This window comes from Myotis daubentonii, chromosome 2 (genome assembly GCF_963259705.1).
Source record: "Myotis daubentonii chromosome 2, mMyoDau2.1, whole genome shotgun sequence".
Taxonomy (NCBI): Eukaryota; Metazoa; Chordata; class Mammalia; order Chiroptera; family Vespertilionidae; genus Myotis; species Myotis daubentonii.
In genome coordinates, this window is record NC_081841.1 from 219,982,959 (window position 1) to 220,007,169 (window position 24,211).

The 24,211-nt window shown below is 40.7% G+C and overlaps 1 protein-coding gene across 2 annotated transcripts in view; it reads left to right on the top strand.

Moving 5' to 3' along the window:
- Nucleotides 1–24,211, top strand: part of GPM6A (glycoprotein M6A) — a 182,892-nt gene that overhangs the window by 139,847 nt on the left and 18,834 nt on the right. For both annotated transcript variants that reach the window (XM_059685808.1, XM_059685807.1), the window contains exons 2-3: nt 13,339–13,531; nt 23,431–23,587. In XM_059685808.1, coding sequence (XP_059541791.1) covers nt 13,339–13,531; nt 23,431–23,587 — 350 coding nt within the window. The remainder of the gene's footprint in view (nt 1–13,338; nt 13,532–23,430; nt 23,588–24,211) is intronic.

The following is a 24,211-nucleotide window of genomic DNA, read 5'->3' on the forward strand; positions in this document are numbered from 1 at the left end:
CAATTTATTCTGTCTATCATGCACATTCAACTTCACCACTGGATTTCCTGTTGGCTTCCTATCATCTTTAAATATTTTAAAAATAAAATTTTATACATATGTCTCCTTTTTCCCCAGTTGATCCCCTCCCCCATCCCTTCCCAGCCTGTGCAAGCCCCCACCACCTCAGTGTCTGTGTCCATTGTTTATGCTAATATGCATGCATATAAGTTCTTTGATTGCTCTCTAACCCCCCACCATTTGTCTCTAGATCGATCTATTCTTGTTCATCAAATTATGTTGATCATTATATCCCACATATGAGTGAAATCATGTGATATTTATCTTTCTCCGACTGGCTTATTTCACTTAGCATAATGCTCTCCAGTTCCATCCATGCTGTTGCAAATGGTAAAAGTTCTTTCTTTTTAATAGCAGCATATTATTCCATATGTAAAACTTTAGACAATAAAATATTTTTAAAAATAAAAAAATTGGAAAGCAAAATAATAATAATAAAAAAAATTTTAAAAACCTCTCCCCTCTTTCCACAGGTCCTAGCAACTACAGTGTGGCTGCTGACCTTGTCCCCTTCTTCCTTTTGCAGCCAAACTGCTTCTGATTGCTGCTTCCATATTTGCCTCTCTGTGTCTTCTCCATCTCGCTCTATTATTTCTCTAGTAACAGATATAACATTTGGTGACTTAGTACATCTCTACTAATGATGAAGCCAACTCCCTTTTATTATTCATTGTCAAAAGCAGCCAGTCTATTAGATGAGCATTCTATATTTTCTCTTACTTGAGGTAATAAATGACTAAAGTATAATAAGTCTACCAGTCGAAATTATGGACTTTTGGGTAGAAATATATCATGCTGGCCAACCTTCTCCCAAAATATTCTTCTGACTTCCCCTTTAGCACTTTGGCACGTGTTAGATTTTCAAACTGATAGACCTGATTCATCAGCTCTGTCTGTGTATTTAAGAGTCAAATATGTGGTTGAAGTGGGAGTCCTGATAATGTTGGGAAATGAGGGAGGCAGTTCCCGCAGACAGTGAGTTTATTTTCCTTAAACCTTTGTCTGGGATCAAACGTGGATGGAGCCCCAGTCCCTCCGGGAGATTTGCTTCCCGGTCATGAGATGGTCAAGGTCACTGTTGTAGCCAGTTTCCCCTGGATTTTCCTCCTTCCGTTCTGGTTGTGAAACCTGCAGGTCTGCGATTCTGTAAACAGAAGGGAAATGATGGTAACTCTCTCATCCTTGTGTAACCAAACAGCAGCATCACAGCTCTCACTTAGAACCTCATCCTGAGCGAACCGCTGGGTTACGCTAACCCTCTTTTCCCAGGTTATTATCTTCAAACAATTATAGGATTTTTTTAAAAAAATATTATTATTTTAATGATCAAGAGAAAATTTTGCATATTATATATTATGCATAATATAATTTAATAAATTGTTACACGGAATTTGGTTCACACTGGTGAACTAAAAGAAAATCATAAAAATTGCCATACCACTAGAATACATTTTCATTACATTAGGTAAAACCATTTAAATGTCTTTCACTCAAATTACAGTATTTTTCTCTTACTTCCAAGTTTAGTTTTCACATGAACATTGTCAGATGGCTGAGAAAAAATCCTTTCCACTGCCTAAACATGACCATAGGCACCTGTTAAAACTCCATGGAGCGTCAACGGTTCCATTGCCAATACAAAGTGCTGTCTCCCCTGTTTCAATTCCAAACAAAGTCTTTGTTCAGTAAGCAGTGCCTGTAAGAACCGTCCAACCTAGGGCTTTGCTGAGTTTCCACAGCAGCTTTAAGGATAGAAAAGGCAATCATATACCCCACACAATCCCCCAAAGGACTTTCCTAAAATAAGATTTTGCTTTTTAAAAATATAAAAAAAACATATACTAGGAAAGTTTAAGTGACTGCTGCTTACTGGAAAAAAAAAAAAAAGCAGAAATAGATAGAACACAATTCTGCTATTACTTTCTGCGGGGTCTTTTCATTCTACCTTAACAAGGACCAGTCAGGGCCAAAGGCAAAAATTACCGTTTTCCTCTACATTAGGAAATGCACCTCTAAGGTTTGCCCATGGTGAACTCCATCCTTTGGTTGTATTGTTGTGTGACTCCAGTATATTGTTTTCAATATAATTGAAATTGAAGGATAGAGATTTTGATGGGTGAAGTTGACTCAGCCTTCCTGTGCATACGTCACTAAAACCAACAAAAGAACAGCAAATAGAAGTCCTTAGAGTGACCCCATGCTTGCTGTGCTCACGAGCCAAACGGGGTAAAATGCTGGATGTGTCAAGTTCCCCAAATCCTAGTCTTTCATCTCAGAAGCTCCTGGTCAATCCGCCGGCACACCGCAGCGCCAGAGCGCCACCCCCAGTGCAGGGTGGTCCTGGAGGCTATGGAGTCACGTGTTGTATTTCAGGTTTCGGGGGCATGCTTCCGTTCTTCTGCAGCGACTCTCACTTCACAGCCGCCTGAGGGGACTGGCAGGAGCTGAAAATGAGTTTTGTGTCTCTTCATACAACCCTAGGGATTAGCGATGCGGAATAAAGAGGTTCATGCGAAGTACAGGTTTTCACATGGGGGCTGAGCTCTCATGAAGACGCCCCAACGGTGAGTGGAATACAAGGGGAGCCAATAGGCATGTCTGCCAGCACGTGTTGCCTTTGTTGCCTTCTCGGCTCTCTCTCAACCCTGATTTTCCAGTCGCCACGATCTAGGAGTCACATGGGATACGATCCAAAGAAGAAAAGGACACCAAGTATTAGGGGTCCAGGACAATTAGTCAGGAGTGAAAAATCTCTGTGATAAAAAAAAAGTACGTCTATATTTTTGTGATCATGGTGCTCATTCAGATTGTGATAGAGGCAACAAGATGACAGGCTTACACGTGGCTCAAATAAAATCAGCATTTCCTCTAAAAGACTTAACAAGATTTATTAGAGGCTTTGAACAAATGCTTCCCTGGCCTTCAGGGAGCGAAGCGTGTGACAATAGCTCCTCGAGTGAGAGAAAGAGACAGGAGAAAAGAAGCATTATTCCGTGGATTTAAAAATATATTTAGGTTTTGAAAGTCTGGGATGCTTGAGAAAAGATGCGGCCTGCCGAAATGCCATTTCCACTTAGCAATGCTGCTGTTTTGACTGTTTCCAAATGTGCTTGGCCGCCGAGATGCTCTTGCCGGTATTTCAAGAGAGCAGTTTGTGACTAATTGCAAGAGCTACCTGGGATATGCCCATTTTGAAACTTCTGGGAATGTTCAGGGTAAAACAGCATAATGTAATTTTCAGGAGGCAGTTAGAGAATCTATATAAGCACTGTTTCAGTTACTCTGAATGAAAAAGCAGCTGATTTGGGGACAAGGAAAGAATAAAAGGAAAACTAGTGTAGTAACTGATAGCTATCTTCCAATTTCTCTGTCTTGCTCCCAAAGTAGGAAATGGTCATGATTCTGACATGTGTCTGCAAGGTGAACACGGTGGGAGCTTTGAGACTGACGACCTCTTCTTGACCCGTTCTAGTTGGTTGTCAGAACAGATTTCCCAATGAATTCATTTATTCAACAAATATTAATTGAGCATCTATCATGTGTCAGATATTTTTCTAGGAATTCTCAAACAGAAATGAGCAAAACCCAGAAATGTTTGACCTCAGAGTTTTTACACTGTGGGTGAGGAGAGTCAATAAAGTCAACAAGTAAGATAAAGAATATGTCAGATGCTGATGAGTGTCATGGAGAAAAAAAAAAAAGCAATCCTGGGGTGGAGAGTTCAAGTTTAAATTGGATTAAAGAGGACTTCAAACTCTTCACCACCCCTCCCATCCAGGGTTCAAGCCAATTTCTCAACCCCCCAAAATCTGAGCTACCTGTGAGGACTTTGACAGTCGACTGTGGCGAAAATGATGCTCTGCCATTTCTGTGCTTGGCCTTTAAGAAGATTGGAAACTTTGGCTCTCTCTCTCTCTCTCTCTCTCTCTCTCTCTCTCTCTCTCTCTCTCTCTCTCCACCTGAAGTGAGATGCTCCTAGGAAGTCATACCCCAGGCATGCGCTCAGGACCCCATTCATCCCATTTAGTGCCCCTCCCCCCCAATGGAGCATTCATTGCCTCCAGCCCTATTCCTCTTTCAGCTGCAGCCACTGGAATGAGTCCAAGTGAGAACGGTCCATTGGAGTCCAGTAAAGCCAGGAAGACGTGAGAAACCACAATGTATTGTTGTTTTAAGCTAATATATTTTTGGCATGGCTTGCTAGGCAGCAATGGACACCCCAACCAACACGCTAACAACGTCTTGAACAAGTCTGGGAGCTGCAAAGAAACAGGCCAGGCCATATTTATGTTCATCGGTTTAGTCATTACATGAGGGCTTTACCTGGATTTCTAACATCACCTGAACGAGCAAGATGTGTTCCGCAGAAACTGCAAAGGTGTCAGAACTCAGCAGCCTGTACTACACCTCCTTCCTCCCAAGGATTCTGCTCGCACATCGGAATCATGTCTCCCACCCCAGCTCTCTCACCCTCGGCCTTATTTATCCAGCCAGGGAGGATGGCTCCATTGAAGCAATTACCTTTCCGGCCTCAGGAAATCAGCTCAATTAATCAAAACATTCACCAATACAGAATGATCCATAATTAGGGATATATTTTTGAAAATTGTAAATGTTACTATTATAAACATTTTCATAGTAAAAATATTTTAAAAAGAAAAATGTCACTATTATCCCAGAACATTCATCTACTTTTCAGGATCAACGCTCAATAGTCATTTGAGAAATCGCCCGTCTGTAATGCACCCGCCTGGTGGGGCATGGAGATCACGCAGACCAATGCATGGGAAGTATTGGCCCTGTTTCTCATGCCCTGGAACTGTTCAAAAATTCTCACGGATGCCGTTTCGTTAGACGCTGTAGACTTTGTTCAATCCTCTTCAACATTCCTAGAGCAAATCCTTTTTAATCCCTGCATTACACATGTATCTAGTTCATCCGCTCGCTTTCAAGCATGCTGGCCTTGAGTGTGCTCATGTGTCACACTGCACGGTCCCTGCACATCAGAGGCCACCGACGCTTCCAGCAGAAACATACCTTTTCGACAGAGGGGACCCTGGACTCTCTGTTATTGATAAAATCCCTGGAGACTGTGGTACCCAGGCACAAAGTTAGGAGGTTATAATGAAAATCTCCAACTTCTGCCTATTCAAGAACTTCTTTTCAAAATTCGGAAATAATTTAAGCATAGTATGATAGCAATGACTAAAATATTTAACATTAAAAGCTGTCATTTGAGTTTGTTATCTTGACAATGGCACTTTGTCCCCAATTATTCCAATGTTTACCTTCACTCTGTACTCTGTTAGGCCAGGAATGTATCTAAATAAAATGTTAGCAAGGTTTTATAATGTTGGGCCATTATTTGAGCTATTTGCTGAAATGCTTTGAAAATATAGACAACTATGTCATCAACTAAAGGGTTGGCTGTCGGGAAGTCTGTTGGCTATAAGTTTACAGTGAAAGCTTTCTGCAAAGCACAGCTCTGAACCGTGGCATCACTGTCATCTTCCTAATCGGCTGCACTTCTCACCAAGGCCATCTTTCTAGTTTACCTGAGTAACTTTGAACTCTGGGCTCACTGCCACTCTGATTTGTTGACCTGTGATCCTGGAGGTGGAGGTGCGGAGCCAGCCTGAGTCCCTGATGAGAGTGAGCTTGGCATACACAGAGGACAACCAGGACTCTGGAAGGCATGAGTGGAAGGCTGAACCAAAAATACAGACTGAAACAAAACAAACAGATAGAACAACAGTAACGACGCAGTTCTGTGTAGGACAGAAAAGAAAAGTTCTGTCCTTTACCTTGGGTGTTGTTGAGGGAGAAAGACATCTCCTCAGGAACTGATAGAAGCAAGCTCTGCTGTGTTACGCCATTAACTTCTGTTCCCTTTAGAGACTGAAAAGCTCTCAAATCTCAGATTTATTTTTTAATCATTTTTTATTTTCCAATTACGGTTGACATACAATATTATATTAGTTTCAGGCGTACACCCCAGTGACTAGACAGAATATAACTTACTAAGTGATCATCCCAATAAATCTCATACCATCTGACATCATGCATAGTCATTAGAATATTATTATTAAAGTCTAAGATTTAACTTAAAGGAAGTCATCATGGACATGGAGAGCAGTGTTGTGATGGCTGGGGGAGTGGGGGTGGAGGTGGAGGAGGATATAGGGCGGATAAATGGTGATGAAAAATAATTTTTAAAAATAAGGTAAAGAGCCAAGACTGGCTTGGCTCAGTGGATAGAGCGTTGGCCTGCGGACTGAAAGGTCCCAGGTTCGATTCCGGCCAAGGGCATGTACCTTGGTTGCGGGCACATCCCCAGTGGGAAGTGTGCAGGAGGCAGCTGGTCGATGTTTCTCTCTCATCGATGTTTCTGACTCTCTATCTCTCTCCCTTCCTCTCTGTAAAAAATCAATAAAAATATATTTAAAAAAAAATAAGGTAAAGACATTCAACATAAATTCCAATAGATTGTTATTGTATAGACTGTGCTCTCTAACAACAATGCAATTAAAGTAAAAACAAATAAACTGAAAAATAGAAAATCTCATCTATTTGGAAGTTAAACCAAAAAAATAACCAAAGAAAACAAATATATTAATAAAGTGTGTGTCAAAAAGAAATCATGAGCCCAGAGGGCATGGCTCAGTGGTTGAGCATCGATGTAGGAACCAGGAGGTCATGGTTTCGGTTGTGAATTCGATCTCCAGTGTAGGGTGTGCAGGAGACAGACACTCAGCAATTCTCTCTCATCATTGATGTTTCTGTCTCTCTCTCCCTCTCTCTTCTTCTCTGAAATCAATATATGTAAAAGAAATCATGATAGGCTTTAGAAAACGTTTTTATAAGTGAACAATAATAAAAAGATTATATATGAGAACTTGTGGAAGTAAAATCAGAAGGGAACTTTATATCTTTAAATGTTTTTATTAGAAATGAAGAAAGACTGAAAATTAAAGAGCTCAGCATTCATCTCAAGACATCATGAAATATACAGCAAAATGAACCCATAGAAAGTAAACTAAAGAACTAGTTTAAAATAGAAAATAATGAAACATAAAATAACCATCCAAAAAGAAGAGTCATATTGAAAAGCCATTTTCATTACTTATCATGATCCTCATTAATGCTATTAGCCGAGTCCCTGTGATTGTGGGTCTCGATCTATATTGTGAAAACTAGCCATTGGCGTGTCCCTGGCAGCCCGGAGTAATTCCTTTTTAAAGTGAGAGCTTCCTGATATTTTTTATGATGGTGTTATGATGTCTCCTCTATCAGTCTCTGCTTCTGAAGGGGCAGAGAGCCCATGACTAACCTGGTAGACATGTTACAGCATAGCCTGATTGGAAAATAAATGTGATGTTTTAAGCCATTGAACATTATTTTATTTTGTGGCAACATAGAATATAAAACATAGGCTGTCCTGACAAATGCACTTTAAGGAGAGAGAGAGAGAGAGAAAGAGAAAGAGAGAGAGAGGTGAGGTGGTAGGGATGAAGAAAGGAAGGACAAAAGGATGGAAGGAAGGAAGGGAGGAAGGAAGGGAGGAAGGAATTTAAATCATTAGGGAAATAAAATATGTGAAGATGATTAATAAATTCAAAATACCATAAAACAAAGTTACTTACAATTTCATCAAAATTTTAAATCTGAACTTAAATTTATGAATACCTACAAATATGGAACTTAGCAAAAGCCTTAAGAAGAAATAGAAAATTTAATTAGTTCTATAACCATTAACAAATCAGACGAGATCGGGCGCGTTCAGGGTGGTATGGCCGTACCATTAACAAATCAGATCAGTAGTTAAACTTCTTTCCATAAAGTACACAAGTGGCCAGAAATGTTTTACTGGCTGGTTCTACCAAATAATTGCTGTGCAGCCAACCCTTGCACAGACAACCCAGGGCAGAGGAATAGGGACTTGCTTTACAAGACTAGGGTAAACTTGATCCAAAACAAGAAAACAAAAATTAGCTGTCAGTCACATTCATTAACATAGATGTCCCTGTCATACCCATATGTCTATAACCTCATCCTATGTTCCCTTGGTTCTATCTATTTTACCACCACTGGCTTATCAGATTTTCCTCAAACTCTGGGCATATACTGGCCTCAGGACATTGGCACTGACTTTTCCTCTGAAACTCCTTCTCTCAGACAGCCTCTTAGATAACAGCCTCCTGCAAGGCTCCTTTACCTCCTTCCTGACTCTTTGAAAATGTCCTCTCAGTTATTCCTTCCCTGAAAAACATGGACACTGAAGCCATTGGGCCAATAGTCCCTACCCCTCTTCCCTGATTTGCTTTTCTTCTCTGCACTTTTCACAATATCACATGTATCACTTCTGCCTCTGGTGTATTATCCGTCTCCCTCCCCTAGGATGAAAGTAGGGGTTTTGTTTATCTTAGTGCCTGGTAAGGGCTAAGTAACTATTTCTGGAATGAATTGGTAAATGCAAAAGTATTGAACAAAATGTTAGCATGACAAATTCAGCAATGCATTAAAAATACAGTATGATTCAGTTGGATTTTTCTCAAGAATTCAAGTTTAGTTTAAATTAGAAAATAATGATTGAAATGGCAGAGAAAAAAACAAAAACATAAAATTATTTCAACAGGTGGGGATAAAAACATTTTATGGAATTCAGAATTAAAATGACCTTACCTTCCTTAACCAATAAACCAACAGCAGACATTATACTTCATGATAAAACATGAAAAGTGCTTTTTAGAAATATATATATATATATCAGAAACAGGAAAAGGTGCCTTTTATCATTACTACCACTCTCCTCACTGCATTTTACCCAATAAAGTCAATAGAAAGGTAGATGAGAAGGTACAAAGAATGAAAAGAGATAAAGCTCAAAATTTTCACAGATGGTATGATTATCAACATAACACTCTCAAAATAATTCACAAAATGAAAATAATTCAGAAGGTCCCAAAGAGAATTTTACAAATTTTCTAGATGCAAAATCACGATGAAAATACCCATCACAATCCCAATGAGTTAAATTGTGGAATCAGATGAACTGTCCCTAAAATGTATATGTTAATGTGAAAGGGCCATGAATAGCATGACACACCGAAGGAAGATGAACAAGTTGGATAATTTCCTCCACGACAAACCAAGAACTACTATAGGGCAGTGTGGTGTGGCCCAGGGACAGACTCGTAGACCAACGGAGCAGAAGAGACAGCCTATAGACCAGTGGTTCTCAACCTGTGGGTCGCGACCCCTTTCATAGGGGTCGCCTAAGACCATCCTGCATATCAGATATTTACATTACGATTCATAACAGTAGCAACCTTACAGTTATGAAGTAGCAACAAAAATAATTTTATGGTTGGGTCACAACATGAGGAACTGTATTTAAAGGGCCAGAAGGTTGAGAACCACTGCCATAGACAGACCCAAGCCTCTCTGAATGCTTGGTAATGACAAGGTGATGCTGGAGGATGTGAGAGAAGAATCAACTCATTGGTCAATGATGCTCAGAAAATTTGTCAATGAATAAACTGTCAGTCTTTTGTCAATCTCCTTTGTCAACCTCCTTTCAGGGGTCCACCATTGTGTTTGTCTGTCTTCTTACCTGTCTATCATGCCCATTCTGTTGTGTTAGATTCCTTCCCCATTATTTATTTTGGAGCACCTGTGGGTGAGCAAATGCAATGGCTTGTGCTTATTTCACAATGTTTAAGTGGAAGTAAATTAACCATATAGCTCATCTTTAAAAAAAAAAAATAGGCTAGCTCAAGAGTTTTTTTTTCCTTTGAAATATTTGTGTTGGAATAAGTCAACCTATAACCCCACAAAGCACTGGGCAAGTATTTCAGACTGATGAAGGTCTCCTACAGCCTTTACTTTAGTGTTAATTCATTTGAGAAAATGCAACTAGGAACTGGATCTGAGGAATGTGTATTACAGGTAGTTCTAGTCCCATGTAAATTCTGTGTTCAACATTTGAACCATCAGCTCTGTTCAAGAATCCATGGGCCCTATTCTCATTATATCTGGTCCTGAAAATGATTCTGGTGCAAAGGACTCTCTATTGTCTTTATAATTTCTGAAGAAAGGTGTTTCCTTCCAGTGCCCACACTCCCCTCAGGACGCTTTCAGTGGTATTGATGTAACAGACTGGTTTCTCACCTGAGGTGCAGTGAAAACGTGGTGATGGGTGGCAGCAGAATCCACAGCCTCCAAGAAGGAGGGTAGGGAGGGTTGGGAGCATATCCTGGGCCCTGGAGCCTGGTTGCTGTGGCAACGCTGCTGCTCTGCCAAGGCTGTTTCTCACTGTGGGTGGGAAGAAACTCCCTCCCCTGCCAGCAACTACGTGGGCTTCTGGCAGCTGGAGAAAACGCTGAGATGATGCACTGCTTCCCAGATGGGAGCTCTGAGAGTCTTCGTTTCAATCCAACAGGCAACTCAGGCCCTGCAGAAGCGCAGGGTAATTAGGACCCAGCCCCTCACAAGTGCCAACTGTGCAAGATGAGGCACTCAGAGTTTCTTACTTTGGGGGACAGTTTTGCAGAGGATCATGACTTAAACTGGAAGGTTCCAGCCTGACCTGGGAGGAATGGAGGTTTAGAGGAATGTGTATTTGTCAATAGGGGTAATATAATTCTGAGCAATTTAAATGGCAGCATTTAAACAGTGAGTAAAAGAAAGATTTCCATTTAATTTGGAGATCTTAAACTCATTTGGAAATGCCTGTTAACTCAGGGTTGTCAATTTAGGGTTACTCAGTATTGCAATTTATCTCATGTTTTTCTAAATTTAAAAGTCACTACTCAAAGCCATAGTTAATGACTGTGACATTGTGACATTAATAGCACGCGTGCGCACGGGCGGGCACACACACACACACACACACACACACACACACACTAGGAATATACAGTATAGGTAACTAGGGATAACTTGCTGTCATGGAGGCTAGTATTGGCCCATCTAAACAGCAGTCAGGGAAATGTGAAATGAGTAGAAACTGACTCTGAGCTAGTAATGGAATGAACCCGATGTCCTCCGTGGCAGTTTTGGTGACCATCTCTGAGTTTGCCACGTCATTTGCTCCTAAGCCCATCTCCTCCTGATTTTACCTTTAGTGTTATATGCTTTAGGTCTAGGACCCAGCAAAGGTAATTCCTACCTAGGAATTTGATGTTTGGACCCTTTTCTTTATATTTGAAATTCCATTCTGAAGGGTTTTGTTGAACTTGTTATTCTGGTCTTGACACCTCCATGCCTATAGCAGCAATCTCACAAACCTGTATCAGATTCTTCGAGAAAAATCGGGGAGAGAAATCACAAAGGAATGAGATTTGAGATCATGGGGCTGTTTGAGGCACTTGCCAAAATTAGGAGTAACTCTTTCTTGAGTTGGCACTAATTTTATTTGTTTTAATTTTTAATTTTTAAATGATCAGTAAGATGTCCATTTTACACCATGGCGAGACTGAGAATAGTTCAAAGATTTTTCCGCTACTCTGTTAATCTCTATCCACAACTGTGTTCAGTGACATTCAGATACTACACACACTGGTCTCCTCCATCTGCTGGAGATATTTCCTCCTATCATATGAAGATTCAAGCTGTTCTAACCTTTCCTACTTCCCCACCTGGGGTGTGTGTGTGTGTGTGTGTGTGTGTGTGTGTGCGCGCGCGCATGTGTGTCAGCTTCCTTTCTTTTTAATCTCCTCTGGAGCAGATGAGCTGAGCTGTAATTCTCTTAAGAAAGCCAGTTGAAGGATCAGTATTTCAATAACCCTCTGAATATGAAGTTACTGATCTCTGGAACTTTGCAGCCGTTGCATGTATCATATGTTGCTACAAACATATAGGTGTTCCAGATAAAATGCACACAGATCTTCCTAGGACTCACATACAATAAATAACAAAGCATTTTCCAGTCCCATTTGTTTCTGAAGAAAGAAAAAGGCAGTTATTTGGAGAGTTTTGAGGGGCTTCAACATTATGAAAAAAATTTAATCAAGGATTTCCAAAAGGAAGGAAGTAGGAGGAAACCTTTGGAGTAGGATGTGTCAGGGGAAGGAGTTGGGGGGCAGAGGTGGCCCAAGGTGAGACAACCCATCTTCCTTGTATCATGTCAACCCTCTTACCTAAGGGTGACCTCTCACCAGTGGCTGCACATAGCAGCTCATCAGTATTTCTTATTGCAAAACATAGACATTTAGGCATTCTAGTCAAATTTTAGAAGAAGATATCTATAAGTCACCTACAAAATTCTTATGCTTAATTTGAATATTAACAACAGTGGTTTTTTGATTTCTCAAACTAAATGTTTAAAGGCATCTTTTGAAAATCAAGGCTAAAGTGACAAAACTTCAAAAGTGATCACTGTGGTCAAAAAAAAAAATTGAAAGCCATATTACAACACAATAATCGTTAATATTAATGTTAAAATTACGTCTAAGAATGGTAGATATTTACTGAGTAGCTCCTCTATCATGCACTATTAATTCATTTAATGCTCACAAGAATCATTTGAGGGCAATCTTACTGTCACCTTTTTGCAAATGGTGAAACTGAAAGAATAAACTTGCCAAAAACAGACACAGTGGTGGACCATGATGCTAACCTGCCCTGCTCTCTCTTTCCCACTGTGCCAATATCTTTCTCATTTTGTTTACCATGCAGCACAGCAAGAAATAGGTTTGCATTATGAGTCACTAGAAAAGCAACATGCATCAATATCAGAACTGAAAAGATTCTAAAATAATTTGCCTTACCACGTGCAGGACACTGGCATTGTCCAGTCTGCTCTTTCACTTTTACAAATTGCTGGCTAAAGTTCATTCAGTTGGGTTCCCAAATAGCAGATTTTGACTCAATGTTTAAAAAATACATCTACAGGGAGTTCAGAAGAATGAATTTCATTGAAATAAAAGCTTCAGCATGTGAAACTTGAGAGCAATGAGTCGAGATTGAATGATATGCATGCATATCTGTGTAGATTCATTGTTAGAGGACGTGGTGGCAAGGAAGGGCTTCTGTTCATTTGGGTTAGAGGAGGAAGCCATCAGCAGATGCCATCATTCTCTTGTCTGGAGGAAGGTTCATAATTAAGGAACTTGATATTTATACCCTTCAGGGCAACCTAAGACTTGATTGATAGGGTTGACCTGATGTCATCTACAAATGCAAATATACTTTCCCATAATGCTGAAATTGGAAAAAAAATAAATTAGATGAACAAAAAATATTAATTTATACCTTTTTTCCTGTTTCCTTGTGCAGGGTGTTTCGAGTGCTGTATTAAATGCCTGGGAGGCATTCCCTACGCCTCTCTGATCGCCACCATCCTGCTGTACGCTGGCGTGGCCCTGTTCTGTGGCTGCGGTCATGAGGCGCTTTCTGGGACGGTCAACATCCTGCAAACCTACTTCGAGATGGCGAGAACTGCCGGAGACACACTGGACGTCTTTACCATGTAGGTCGCTCTGTGTGGCTTCTCGTTTTCAGAGTGTATGTGCACATTGCTGTGTGTGAAATGCATGGCCTCTAGAGTTAAGTGAGGCAATGTTATATAGAAGAACAGAGTTCTCTTAGGTTATGTACACGAGTCAAAAGGACATTGACCCTGACTATGAGCACAGCTGCAAAGCAGATCAGAGCCCAACTTAATCTGGACTTAATCTGTGTGTTCCTTGACTGTAATGCTTTATCTGAAATTCAGTTACCATTATGTGGATTGCTCAAGTTTCTGTTACTCTTGTCATCTGAGCAGAGACTTTGCTAATAGGATAGAATACAAGATGGAGCACAGGGCCTGGTGCAAATGGAGACTCTGCTGTTGACTCTAGGAAAATCACCCAAACTCGCTGGGTCTTCAACCATGGGTGTTCTCTCATCTCTCTTTTCCTGTATCACAGGATTGAGGTGACTACTAAGTCAACGTGGTGAAAGGTCCTTATTGACTCCTGCAAAAGGACAAGTCATAAGAAACAATGAGCCCCTTTCTGCAGGCACCACTCTTCAAATGTACATGTTACCATAGCGTGTAAACTCCTGGGGTCACTAGATTACGGGGATGTTATGTTGTTTAAAAAGAGAATGCAAGCATCGTCTGGAGGTAGAAAAGAGTCTTCTGTTCAAGCTTCAGTCCCTTACTGCCTAACATTATAAGGAGCAAACGTTTATTAGAACTGAACTACAGAAGAACTTATGTTCCAGTAAATTCCCAGTTCAGACCATTTTTTTGGTGATTTCTTGCCCACATGGCTTCTTGCATTTAGTTCAGGCTTCTTGAGACTGTGCTGTTCACATTGCTTTATTTTGCCACTTAAGTAAATTAAAACCTTCTTCATGTGCATAATGTTTCTGGAATGAGATGCTTTTAGAGTTACAAATCTTGGTGGTTATATGGCTAGTAGGGTGACTTTGCTTTTGACTTATATAACTCAATCAAAAAGGGATGAATCGCATTCTTATTTACCAGGGCAGTTCCTACTGGCCAGGTATAATTATCACCTCAGACCCTAGTCTAAGATAACACTCAGGCAAGCTGGACAACTTTCTAACTAAAAGATAACTTTTCTCCAACTCCAATTTCAGAAAATATAGCATGTTGCTAATTTTTTAATAACCCATCAGCTACAGGCACTTAGATTGTCTTGAGCAAAGTATTGCTCATAAGTTATACTTGTTACTTTATTTATTAAAGTTGCTGATTTCCATGAAAAGAGAAAAGGAGATGCACATCACCATCAAGTCACAGGACAAGAATTCCCTACTGGTGGGTGGAGGGCAGGTATCCTGAGTGGTAGCAAATGTTTTAGGGAAAGAGACGGTGAAATACTTGTGTTTATCTAAAATATACTGGTACTTAAAAGTTGGAGACCACCTCCAACTACCCCTTACACACACACACACACACACACACACACACACACACACACACACACATACACACACACACACAGTGATTAAGGGGAGGAAGGAGTTGATTAGCCACTTATTTAAAAACTAGGTTTATTTAAAAACATGTTCCCGTGTCCATTGGTTATGCATATATGCATACAAGTTCATTGGTTGATCTCTTCCTACCCACCCATTCACCCCTGCTTTCCCTCTGAGGTTTGGTGGTCTGTTTGATGCTTCTATGTCTCTGGATCTATTTTTCTAAATCAGTTTATGTTGTTCATTGGATTCCACATATGAGTGAGATCATGTGATACTTATCTTTCTCTGACTAGCTTATTTCACTTAGCATAATGCTCTCCAGGTCCATCCATGCTGTTGCAAATTGTATGAGTTCTCTCTTTTTTATAGCTGTTTAGTATTCCATTGTGTAGATACCACAGTTTTTTAATCCACTCATCTGCTGATGGGCACTTAGGCTGTTTCAAAATCTTAGCAATTGTATAGGGGGTTGAAGGCCTGGGATGAGGGCCAGGGTTAGGCTGGGAGAGGTGTATGGGGGGAAAAAAGACATATGTAATACTTTCAACAGTAAAGATTTTTTTAAAGTAGAATTTAGCAGACATATAAAATAGGAAAAAAAACATATTCTCTAACTCTGAAGTATCAATTTGGAGTTTCTCTTTGTCACTGACAAATGGAAATGATAGTTCTGAAATACTAGCATTATCCATTAAATTTATTTCTTTAAACCCACAGTAGACAATTTATCACAATTTCCATTATATTGGCTATATAGCATGAATTGATCCTTGAGAGTTTATAAATGATCTGCATCATTTGAAACATAATTAAACTATTGAAATGACTTAGATTGTTGCAAGTTAGTTTTAAAGAACCTTAAGAAAATGATTTCATGGATATATTTTAATGTGATAAAACTGACATTTTCTTTTTCATTTTATTTCAGCCTACACTGGACAAAATATATTTTCACTGTGCATTATTTTAAGCTACCACAGATGTCCTTAAAATCTCCAGATTCTCTGTATTTAGACTACATCCAAATTGCTAACTTTAGTTTTGGGATAGATAATTTAAAGAAATACAAGCCTAATAAATGTCATGAGATGGTTGTATACATTTATCAGAAACCAACTGTCAAGATATTTATTTGAAATTTATACAGTAAAATTTAATATACCACAGAGCTCTGCTGAAGCTCCGAGGGAGTCACATGTGTTCAGGAGAGAAATCAGAGACCATGCTCAATTTAGCACTTTTACCAAAAGCTGGTCTCTGAGATTGGAAGTGAAATGCAAAACCAATAATGCATGGTTGGAATGGGAAGAATACCATTTTGATAGGAATAAAAGCAAGGGCTCAAATGATCTCTCCTTTCATACTTCAAATAACCAAAATTCCTATACCAGACCCTGTGATGCTACCAAATGAATTGAGATTCTGTCAACAAACAGGTCATGAAAACACAGAGGGAAGATACAAACTATGAACTACTCGGTACAATTAGTACCAATGGGTGCATTCAAAGATTTCATAAAGGTTCAGACAAGGTAGAGATTACCCCAGGTGGGGCTGCCTTACAGGGATATCAGCCATCAGAACAGGTAAGACACAGAGTGAAATAGGGAATATAAAGTGGAGGTAAGTGAAAGCTGATTGCAAGCAAAACACACTTGGAAATAAGCGAAGGCAGGTTTGGAAAGAATGAGTAAGAGAATGATTGTGGCGAAAAGACCTGTTGGCCAAGTTTAGTGATTCACAGAGTCGATTTCATTTTTCCATTGTTCTTATGCTTGATTCAGTCAAATTGAGCACTTCTACACCATATGCTCGTAAAGGAAAAGAAGCCTGTTTACTGGATGTGTGAACCCAAAGATAAAGCCAATTGTCCCAGACCCCTGTCTTTCACCTCCTCTGACACACACACACACACACACACACATTTCAAGGTGGTCAGTGTCTCCGAGTCTACGACCATCATGAAGGACTGGCACACTGAAATATGACTCTTCCATTTTACTAGCCATCTTTCTAGCATCCAAATCTTCTTCTCATGAATGAATTGCAAATGACCTGCCTTCTCATGCAATCTGTATTTTAGACATAAAATTCTAAACACCATTAGCCTTTGCCAATGGATGGTGATCTGAAATCTAAAATATAGCTCCTATTCTTCAGCTGACATCACCCATCAATCATTTTGTCAAATGATACTTGAGGTGTGGAGACCTCCCTAGAGAGGGAAAGAGTGAATTTTTCAAAGATTTGTGACCCGTTGGTATATATTTAAGACTCACTCTGCTCCTCCTCATTTACTTGTTTTCCCAGAGGCTTTTCCTCCCTTAATCTGTCGGTTTAGTATGGCAAGTCCATGGTCATTTGCTGGCTCTAAATGGTTGTGACAATGAGTATGTAATTTCACCCACTGTTCCCGTTGGGGAATATTCCCACACTCCAAGTACAACTTCTATTGTCCCACTTGGCCGGGCAGGCCTCTCAGCACTGAGTGCAGCTCAAAGCTATGCCACATCCAACTACGTGAGGAGGCCTGTTTTCTGATTTGTCATCAGCAAGCCCCTTGGCAAGGTGCTATCATTGTGCTTCCTGGGTGTCTCTTGACTGAGTGAGCAAGGATGTTAAATATTTTACTTTTGCAAAACAGACCCACATATAGGGCAATAAAATATGGAAACTGGCTAGAAAACTAGATATCAAATAATTCAAAACACTAACTTGGCTCAGTGACTTGGCTTCTTGAATAACTTTCGTGAGGACTGAACAAGGGACAGCCTTATTCATAAGTACACATCCCTCCCCCCTAAAATGTATTAGATGGGGATTGTATCGGGGTTTTGACAGATTATAGTGAGGGCTGGGGAACTGGTACTATTGATTTCCAGGGTGACTATATTTCATTTTCAAAATGTTATGACTGTGACTTGAGGTCAATGCATTAAAAACTGAGCTTACTAAATAATGAATTCTTTGATATTTAATGCACACAGAAAAATTAATTCCTGTTTGCCTAAAGCAAAAGCAAGCAGTAAGCTCATAAAATAGATACACTGGTTTTGCTCTCAACTAATGTAATGAATGTATAAATCTTTGTCTGCTTTTTGTTCATGTTTATTCCTTGGGTGTTAATGAAATGGGGAACTGTTATCAGTAAGTTAATGGATGGGAGTGAAAAGGAGAGCAGGAATTCATGGCACGATAAAACCAGGTTTCATAGGCTCGTGGAAAGCACTGCAATGCGCAAACCATCTGTTCTGACCCAGGGGGTTGATAATGACACCAGATGGCTGAAGTCTTCCATTTATAAGAAGTTTGAGGATCAGACTTATTAGTATTGATGTGAGATTATTGATTAGTTGTGGAGAGTCAAAAATAATTTCAGTTGTAGCTAGAACTTCAGTTAGAAAACCGTACTGAATCCCTAACTTCTGATAAAATAAGCAGTGAGCATCTCCTTGGGCAATATTTCAGCCAGACAGGTAGTTCTGAAATGAGTGTCTAACCCCTGGCCCCACAATATAAAACAACCACCACCACCAAACCAGTACATAAGCCATGAGGAACTGAGACAGAGAGGCAAGAGTGTATGCTGATTCTGGGGCCAAACTCCCTGGGTTTGTTCCCTGTGGTCTCTGCTCTTTCTACATGCCTCAACTTGGACAGGTTACTTAACCTGTCTGCCCAGCCGCTCACCAGTAAAAGGGACTCAGTAATGCTGCCTATTCCTAAGGTTGGCATTTTAGGTTTACACATCATAAGCACTAACATTTGACGAACATGTTGGTGATAATGGTGGTGACCGTGGCTATTATAATGGCGGTGACCATGGATATTATAATGGTGGTGAGCATGGCTGTCATAATTGTGGTGACCATGGCTATCATAATGGTAGTGACCATGGCTGTCATAATGACGATGACCATGGCTGTCATAATGGTGGTGACCATGGCTGTCATAATGGTGGTGACCATGGTTATCATAATGGTGATGACCATGGTTACCATAATGGCGGTGACCATGGCTGTCATAATTGTGGTGACCATGGCTATCATAATGGTAGTGACCATGGCTGTCATAATGGCGGTGACCATGGCTGTCATAATGGTGGTGACCATGGTTATCATAATGGCGGTGACCATGGCTGTCATAATGGTGGTGACCATGGATATCATAATGGTGGTGACCATGGCTGAAAATAGATATTCACTTGCTAAAGAATGAAATTGGCCCCTCATCTTACATCCATGGTGGTGACCATGGATCTCATGATGGTGAGGTCTTCCCAGAAGCTGTATCAGATCTTGAATGGCCACCATCATGCTTCCTAAAGTCTGTTGGTCTCTGGACCACAGTTGAGGCACCCTATTCATATAATGAATCTATGAACTTAGATTTTAACTAAAGCATACATTTCAGGTAAATACCTGAGTAGGTTTCAAACTGAATTAGAATTCAAAGATCTAATATCTATCTACTTTGATAACAGCCAGGAATACAACAACTTTAGAAAAAATATTTACAAATAAGAATACGATGATTTTATATTAAAATAATATTAAGGTTATCAGGTAGGAAGGAAACTTGCTTTGTTCTTTGTGGGTCAGAGAGGTTTGGGCCAATGAGTTCCAATTTATAGGGAAATTGTTGTTTGGCTTGGTATAAAGAACTTTCCAAGGGTCAGAGTTTTCTAAAGAGTACATGCTGCCCCTGTGAAGGTGTTCAGACAAGGCTGGCGATGAAGTTCCAGACCTGAGAGCCCAGCAGTAAACCCTTCCATGCACAGTGAAATGATTTTCAACAAGGTGTCAAAACCACACCATGCAGCAAAGATGGTGTCTTTAGCAAAGGAATTTTAGGAAAATGGACAGTCACTTGCTAAAGAATGAAATTGGCCCCTCATCTTACATCATTCATAAAAATCAACTCAAAATGGTTTATAGAATGAAATGTAAGACCTGGAACTGTAAAATTCCTAGAAGAAAACAGAGGGGAAGGACTTCATAATATCTGTATTAGTGATGATTTCTTGGATATGTGGCAAAAGCAAGAATGGACAAGTGGGACTACATCAAACTTGGAAGTTTCTGTGCAGCAAAGACCACAGCAGAGTGAAAGGCAACCTGCATAGTGGGAGAAAATATTTGCAAACCACATATCCAATAAGCGGTTAATATTCAAAACATATAAGGAACTCCTGTCACTCAATAGCAAAACAAACAAACAGATTACGTGACTTACAAATGGGCAAAGGTCTTAAGTAGACATTTCTCCAAAGAAGATAGACAAATGGCAATCAGGTACATGAAAAGCTACTCAACATCATTCATCATCAAGGAAATGTAAATCAAAACCACAGTGAGATACCACCTCACAGCAGTTAGGATAGTCCAGGGGTCCTCAAACTACGGCCCGTGGGCCACATGCAAATACAAATATTGTATTTTGTTCCTGTTTTGTTTTTTTACTTCAAAATAAGATATGTGTGGTGTGCATAGGAATTTGTTCATAGTTTTTTTTTTTTAAACTATAGTCCGGCCCTCCAATGGTCTGAGGGGCAGTGAACTGGCCCCCTGTTTAAAAAGTTTGAGGACCCCTGGGATAGTCATTCTATAAAAATCAGAAAACAACACCCCACCCAAAAAAATAAGTGTTGGCAACTATGTGGAGGACTTGGAACACTTGTGCTCTGTTGCTGGGAATGTGCACTGTCGCAGCTGGTGTGGAAAGCAGCATGGAGGTTCCTCAAAGTATTCAACATAGAACTGTCATGTGACCCAGCAATCCCACTTCCAGAGGAAATTCCCGTTTTCCTCTACCAGCACATCTTCCAACTGGGTATTATTTGTCTATACAAATGCTATTGATTCTTGCATGCAAATTTTGTATCATACTACACTGGTGTATTCTTTCATTATTTGAATTAGTTTTATCATTGCTTCTCTAAAGCTTTCCAGGTGCACCATATATCATTTGTAAATAGAGGTAGTTTTGTTCTTCTCTTCCAATTCTCATGTCGGGGATTACTCTCCTGGATCCAACTGAATTGGCAAATACACTCAGAACAACTTTACATGGAAGCAGAGACTGTCCTTCACTCCCTTGTTCCTGACTTTACTGGGGACACCTCTGAGTAATATTCTGGGCTTAGGGTTATGATATTTATATATATATAAATATCATATATTCATCTATTCCTGTTTATCAAGAAAGTATTAGAAAATATTACAGCTTTACCAACATGACTTATAGGTTGGAATAAAAACAATCAGTAAAAGATTGTGTGTGAGGTTGTGGGTGTGGGGTAGTATGTGTGGAGTTGCGTATGTGATTGTGTATGTGGTTGTGTGAGGTTTTGTGTGTGGTTGTATGAGGTTGTATGTATTGAAGTTGTGTGTCTTGAGGTTGTGTGTATGTGTTAGGTTGTGTGTGTATGGTTATATCAATAATACATTTCCTGAAATAGTTAACTGTACTGTGGGGCATTTCTCTATGTTCAGATATAATTTTTCAGAGAGAGAGAGAGAGAGAGAGAGAGAGAGAGAGAGAGAAAACAATGAAGATAAAATGTTATAAAATAAAGGATGTAAAATTTTTCTTCATGATATTCATTTTCTGCAACTTTTTAAATAGATTTTAAATTATTTCCAAATAAAAACAAAAATCTATTATTAAATGTCATTTTAACCTGGACATTTTATGGGAAAGCACATTCCGCCAAGCTCTCCAGAGTGTGTGTGATGTCCCATTAGATCTGTAAGTTGAAATCCTCAGATTCTCTGACATGCATGAGGGGCTGATGCAATTCACATAATCTGCCTCATTGCCCTTGAAAAACACAGTTGTGACAATATTTAGATTTTTCAGACAGTGGAAAGCAGTCACTAGCAATCTCTCTGGTACATTGAATGTTAGCCAGCTCTTCTTGCTCTTTTATATGCCACAAATTCACTTATGCTGTTTTTTCAAAAATATTGCAAAGGCTGAAGAGGAGGAGGGGACAGATGGAAGGGGTCAGTGGAGAACATCTGTAATACTTTCAACAATAGATTTTTAAAAATATTGCCATAGCATCCAGAGTTCGAAAACCTCCATGAGCATGAACTAGACTTCTATTCCCTCATCTCTCAGGCTTTCTCATCATTGCTGCCACCTCCCTGCTCCACTCAGTGTAACTAACGCGGAGAGAGCACAAAGGACGCAGGACAGTGTGAAATGAAGAGCCCCTCCTTTACGTGGCTCTCCCGGCTGCAGGAGAGCGCTCCCGAATAGGCGTGCCTCTCCACATACCGGGCCACACGGCGAGTTTGCTTTCAGAGGCAGCAAAACGACTACTCTGTGATTTTTTCTTTGAAAGGGCTTTGGGGTTCCCAGACAATATTCTGAATAACAGAGAAATCCATCTGCAATTCACAGGCAATACATGCGTCTCTCTCTGAAGTACATGGGCACTCAGTTGTGAGAAGAGAAGGAATACCTACACATTCCTCCGTGGAATTATGTGCTAACTTGGCTCCGGCCCAATCCCATCCATGTAATACCTGTTAGTGATTCTGCCTAAAAGGCTTCCTCATCAAAATCACAACTTCTCTCTGAAGCTATACTTTTATTATGATACTAGAGGACTGATGCACAAAATTTGTGCAAGAGTGGGCCTTCCTTCCCCTGGCTGCAGGCACTGGCTTCCCTTTGGCACTCAGGACCCAGGACTCTGCCTCTGCCTCAGCCCCCACCCACCATGGTGGCTGGGGGGCTGGGGGGAGCTCTGCCTTTGCTTCTGCCTCTGCCCCCACCTGCCGTGACTTGGTCCAGAAGGATGTCCAGGATGACGGCTGGTCTAATTAGCATATTATACTTTTATTATTATAGATTATCAGCAGCAGACAATGCTAGGGATGGTATACAGTTAGGGTGACAAAATACAACCACAACTGGCTTTTAACAATAACAAACATACGAGGTGGTAACTTTCTCACAAAGGAATGTGTCATTAGCCATAAAGCTTTCTTCCTCTTTTAATGTAAGTTTCTAAACCTCGGTGATAGATACGTACGTCTTTCAGTTTGACGTTCTGTCATAATTGGAGACCTCATATGCGTATCAACCGGAGTTAAGCAAACTCCTTTGGAAATGGGACCCACTGCTTCTCCCAGATCCGCCTGGTGTGAGCCGGGGAGGGCAGGGGGAGGGAAGAGGAAGAAACTTAGACGTGACCAGCCCTGTGCCCAGGTCGGGACTGGCAGAACAGAATGTATATGGCACACAAACACGGGGCCTATGGAGCCGAAACGCTTCTCCACCCAGCGTCCGTGGTGAACATAGCACCCTGTAGCTTTCCTCCCAAAGGAGGCGTGAGCCGGGGGGTGGGGGGCGGAGGGGGGGCTGGCTGCGGGCAGCCGCGCGGAGGTGTTGACACAGCCCTGTCTCCCCCAGGATCGACATCTTCAAGTACGTGATCTACGGCGTGGCGGCGGCCTTCTTGGTGTACGGCGTCCTGCTGATGGTGGAGGGCTTCTTCACCACGGGCGCCGTCAAGGACCTCTACGGGGACTTCAAGATCACCGCCTGCGGCCGCTGCGTCAGCGCCTGGGTAGGCTGCCCGGCCCCTCCGCGGGCGCGGGTCCATGCCGGTGGCACGCGGGTGCCGGTCCTCCTCTGCCGGGAATTCAAGTATTTCTTTTTTAAATTTATAGATGTATTTTAAGAAGATTTTTTTAAATATCTTTTTATTGATTTCAGAGAGGAAAGGAGAGGGTGAGAGAGAGAGAAACATCCATGATGAGAATCACGGATCGGCTGCCTCCTGCACGCCCCACACTGGGGATGGAGCACAACCGGGGCCTGTGCCCTGACCGGAATCAAATCATGACCTCCTGGTGCACGGGCTGATGCTCAACTACGGAGCCACGCCGGCCGCCAGCCGGGCTCAACTATTTTTTTTAAGCATAGTAATATTCCCTCCTTTGATCACTATCTTAACTCTTAGTATATTATGTTCTAAGTTAAGATTATTCCATGTGAAAATTCAGTTTCAAATCTCAAATCACACACAACGCAACTGGTTTTGTTTTAGAGGAAGCAAAACTGTCGATTGATTTATGATTTTTTTCCAAAGGGCTTTGGGATTGCAATATAATATTTAGAAATTCCAATAACAGAAAAATCCATTGCAATTTATAGGCAATACTTGGTTGGGTCTCTTCTCCCTAAATAC